This window comes from Panthera onca, chromosome B1, assembly GCF_046562875.1.
Source record: "Panthera onca isolate mPanOnc1 chromosome B1, mPanOnc1 haplotype 2, whole genome shotgun sequence".
Taxonomy (NCBI): domain Eukaryota; kingdom Metazoa; phylum Chordata; class Mammalia; order Carnivora; family Felidae; genus Panthera; species Panthera onca.
Window position 1 is genome coordinate 2,757,307 of NC_138342.1, and position 4,541 is coordinate 2,761,847.

The window sequence follows — 4,541 nt, forward strand, 5'->3', positions numbered from 1 at the left end:
AGCCTCTCTGCTAAGACACCCGTGCTCTCCTACATGGGCCCTGTGAGCCTTCCCAGGGCTCAGAGGACCGAGAAGCAGCCCCCGAAGCCATGCACATTTCCAGGCATCACTAAGGGAGACACTCTAATCCCTCCCTGCCACCACTTCCTGGAACCCAAAGGCATGACACTCCGGCCCCCCAGCCACAGGAATGACCCCAGCCCTCCCATCTGAGGATGCAGGGAGCGCTGCCAGGTGCTTTTCCAGACTGCTGGGAGGAATGGCCCTCCCCTCCTCCAAGCGAGAAACGCCAGGCCTGAGAACTCCAGCCTCCTCCCCAGGGTCCGGCTCCCACAGACCTCAAGCTGCCCGGAGGTGGGTACCAGCACCAGAAGACGGGAACGACAGCGCACGCACGTTCCTGGAATGAGTGCACGGGGACCTATGGTAGGGGTAAGCGCGGGGGCGGGGGGGTGGGGGGGAGACACCCTAACAGCTTGCCCCTAAGCCTGTAGGAATGAGGCACCCACGCAAAACCGCCCATCATCCGGGAAATTCATTCTGGGTGTTTGTCAGAGGCGGTGATTTTGAACATCACCCCCCACCCTTTAAAAGCAGGGCCACGGAGCATGAGAATTAAACTTCTGTAATTGCCAACATGGATGCGGAGCCTGGGAGCCTGCCCAGGGCTTCCACTGGCAAGGCCGTCATGATTCATGCTCCAGCAGCGCTCGGAAGTGGGCAGAGAAGGGAACTGAGGCTCGGGGGCAGGGTGGTGGTTCTGCCCTGGAACACCGACCGGAGATGGGAGGCGACAGGCACTCGGCAAGACCCCTGCGCACCAGGCTGCGTCGCGTCCTCCGCCAGGCTGCGAGCGGCCGGCTCTCCAATCAGGCCGCGGACCCCGAGCCGCCCGGAGCTGCGCGCGAGAGTGCGCGCCCGCGTGTGCGTGTGCGTGTGCCCGGGGGAGGCTAGGGAGCTCTTGTCTTAGAAAGAGCAGGTTTCTGGAACTCACCGCCCAGGCCAGCCGGCACTCAACCCCGTCCCGCAGGCTGCAGTCGGCCCTGGAGGGGGCGCCCTCGCCGTGCGCGCGCGCCTCGCGCCACCGCCCCGGACTCCTCCCCGGCGCCGCGCCGGCAGGTTCGCCGAGGCGGCCGCGGGCTCCGGCTCCCGGGCCCGCTCCCCCCCGGGCCGGCGGCGCTGGCCTGCCCGCCAAGCCGCCCCCGCCCGCCCGCCCGCGCCCCGCCCCGCGCGCCCGCCCCGCTGCGCAACTCTACCCAAGTTGGAAGCCGAGCCCGGGCGGCTGCACTCGCGCCGAGCGCACGGCGGCGGCGGCGGCGGCGAAGGAGGAGGCGGCGGCGGCGGCGGCGGCGGCGCAGCTCGGGCGAGAGAGGCAGGCAAGGCGGAGCCCGCACGGCCGAACGCGGACCGCGGGGGGCGCCCGCGCCCGGAGCAGCAGGAGGAGGACGCGCGGCGGCGCCGGCGCCCTGCCCGGGAAAGTAAAGTTGGAGCCCGAGGCTGCGCGCGGGCGCTGGGGCCCGGAGGAGCGGCGGCCCGCGCCCCGGTGCGCCCAGCCCTAGCCGGCCGGATGGGAGGCGGAGCGCCCGGGCCGCCGCCGCCGCCGCCGCCGCCGCCTGCAGCCTGCGCCCCGGCCGGGCTCCGGGGCCGCGGGGCCGCTCGGGCACGCCCGCTCGGGCGCCGCATCACCGTGGGCTCGCGGCCCGGGCGCTCCCCGTGAGCGGGGCCGAGGGCGGGGCCGGCGCGAGGACCCCGGGACCTGCCCCCCTCCCCCCTCCCCCCCGCCGCCGCCGCCGCCGCCGCCGCGTCGCCGCTCGCTCCGGGAGCCTCTTGCTCTGCACTTACGCGCGCGGCAGCTGCGGGGAGCCCGGCAGCCACGCTCTCCGGCGCGCCGCTCGCCCGCCGAGCCACCACGGCCGAGGGCCGGCTGCGGGGCGCCGCGGTCCCCGGCGGGCGCGCCCCAGGAGCAGGCGGCGATGCGGGCGCCGACCGGGGTTGGGGGGCGCCCGAGCTGCCGCGGCTGCGCCCCGGCTCCAGGCGGGACCGCGTAGTAGCTCGCGGGAGGACCATGGCGTCCCCGGCGCTGGCGGCGGCGCTGGCGGCGGCGGCGGCGGGCCCCAACGCGAGCGGCGCCGGCGAGGGGGGCAGCGGCGGGGCCGCCAACGCCTCGGGCGCCGCGCCGGGGGCCGCCTGGGGGCCGCCCCCGGGCCAGTACTCGGCGGGCGCCGTGGCGGGGCTGGCGGCCGTGGTGGGCTTCCTCATCGTCTTCACCGTGGTGGGCAACGTGCTGGTGGTGATCGCCGTGCTGACCAGCCGGGCGCTGCGGGCGCCGCAGAACCTCTTCCTGGTGTCGCTGGCCTCGGCCGACATCCTGGTGGCCACGCTGGTCATGCCCTTCTCGCTGGCCAACGAGCTCATGGCCTACTGGTACTTCGGGCAGGTGTGGTGCGGCGTGTACCTGGCGCTCGACGTGCTCTTCTGCACCTCGTCCATCGTGCACCTGTGCGCCATCAGCCTGGACCGCTACTGGTCGGTGACGCAGGCCGTCGAGTACAACCTGAAGCGCACGCCGCGCCGCGTCAAGGCGACCATCGTGGCCGTGTGGCTCATCTCGGCTGTCATCTCCTTCCCCCCGCTCGTCTCGCTCTACCGCCAGCCCGACAGTGCCGCCTACCCGCAGTGCGGCCTCAACGACGAGACGTGGTACATCCTGTCCTCCTGCATCGGCTCCTTCTTCGCGCCCTGCCTCATCATGGGCCTGGTCTACGCGCGCATCTACCGCGTGGCTAAGCTGCGCACGCGCACGCTCAGCGAGAAGCGCGCGCCCGCGGGCCCCGACGGCGCGTCCCCGACCACGGAGAACGGGCTGGGTGCGGCAGCGGGAGCGGGCGAGAACGGGCACTGCGCGCCCCCGCGCCGCCCGGGCGCCGACGTGGATCCGGAGGAGAGCAGCGCGGCGGCCGAGCGGCGGCGGCGCCGGGGTGCCCTGCGGCGGGGCGGGCGGCGGCGCGCGGGCGGCGGCGAGGGGGGCGCGGGCGGCACGGGCGGCGCCGAGGGGCCGGCGCCGGGGCCAGGGGCGACCGATTCGGGCACGCTGGCTGCCGCGAGGTCCCCGGGGCCCGGCGGGCGCCTGTCGCGCGCCAGCTCGCGCTCCGTCGAGTTCTTTCTGTCGCGCCGGCGCCGGGCGCGCAGCAGCGTGTGCCGCCGCAAGGTGGCCCAGGCGCGCGAGAAGCGCTTCACCTTCGTGCTGGCGGTGGTCATGGGCGTGTTCGTGCTCTGCTGGTTCCCCTTCTTCTTCAGCTACAGCCTGTACGGCATCTGCCGCGAGGCCTGCCAGGTGCCCGACCCGCTCTTCAAGTTCTTTTTCTGGATCGGCTACTGCAACAGCTCGCTCAACCCGGTCATCTACACCGTCTTTAACCAGGACTTCCGGCGTTCATTCAAGCACATCCTCTTCCGACGGAGGCGAAGGGGCTTCAGGCAGTGAGCTGCTCGCCCCGCCCTGCCGGGAGACCCTGGACAGCTCCGGGCGGATGGATTGGCCTCCAGAGCCCAGGGGAGGGTGCCGGCGGGCCGGGAGCATGGGCTGAGAGACGCAGGGTCCCTGGGGAGAGGGGAGGAGAGAGGGGCGACCCCTCTGCCTTCCCGTCTCAGCAAAGGGCTGCTTCTGGGGCTCCGGGCCTGGATCTGGCTCTGGGGGCCCTGCGAGGTGTGGCTTTGAGGTCAGGGTCTTAGCAGAAGTAAATGCAACCTCCCGAACGGGCGAGAAAGGAGTCCCCCCTTCCCCCCACCCCCCCCCCCCCCAGCACACACCACCTCTGAGCAAGGGCTGACTTCCCCAGGACCTCGTGGGGGCGGCTGTCTTGGGGGAAGAAAGAGGGCACTGACAATCTTTGGTTACTGAAAGTATTTAAATGTTTGCCAAAAACGACAGCCAAAACAACCAAACTATTTTCTAAATAAACCTTTGTAATCTAAGCGTTGATGTAGCAGTCAGTCCTTAAGCCGCCAGCGTGGGGGTATCTTCCAAACCTCACCCTGCCCGATCCCCCCCCCCCCCCCACCAAGGGTGGAAGGAGAGCATCCCAGGTCTCCAGATTCCAACATCCCCTTTGCAGGAGAAGAGGGGTATCTTTTTATTTAAACCAAAATCTTTTTCATGCATGCAAAATGTAAACTTCTTGTGCTGTAACTGGCCGAGAGGGAAAAGAAATCAAGAAACCCCCAAATTGGGCCCAAGTTTAGATCCAGGAGGAATTCTCCATCCCCATCCCTTCCCCCTGCATCCCGTTCCTGGCCCGGGAGCTTGTACCCCATGGAGAGAAGCAGGGCTTTCATGATCTAAGGCCCCAGTTCTGCCCCCCCCCCCCCCCCCCCCCCAGTAACTTCGGGCCATGCTGTCGCTTGGGAACGCTTTGTGGGTTTTCCACTATGGAGGAGAGGATGGGTGAGCCCTGCCCAGAAGAGGGCCCCACCCACAAATGGGGCGGGGTTGAGGTCCCGACAAGTTCCGACAAGTTCCCAGATCCTTCCTGAGTCCATAC

General features: G+C 70.2%; 1 protein-coding gene across 1 annotated transcript; it reads left to right on the forward strand.

The window, feature by feature from the left end:
* The first annotated feature begins 1,954 nt into the window (after positions 1 to 1,954).
* Positions 1,955 to 3,975, forward strand: ADRA2C (adrenoceptor alpha 2C). Its single transcript, XM_060627413.3, has one exon. The coding sequence runs from the start codon at positions 2,066 to 2,068 to the stop codon at positions 3,482 to 3,484; it is 1,419 nt and encodes a 472-aa protein (XP_060483396.2). The 5' UTR covers positions 1,955 to 2,065; the 3' UTR covers positions 3,485 to 3,975.
* The last annotated feature ends 566 nt before the right edge of the window (positions 3,976 to 4,541 follow it).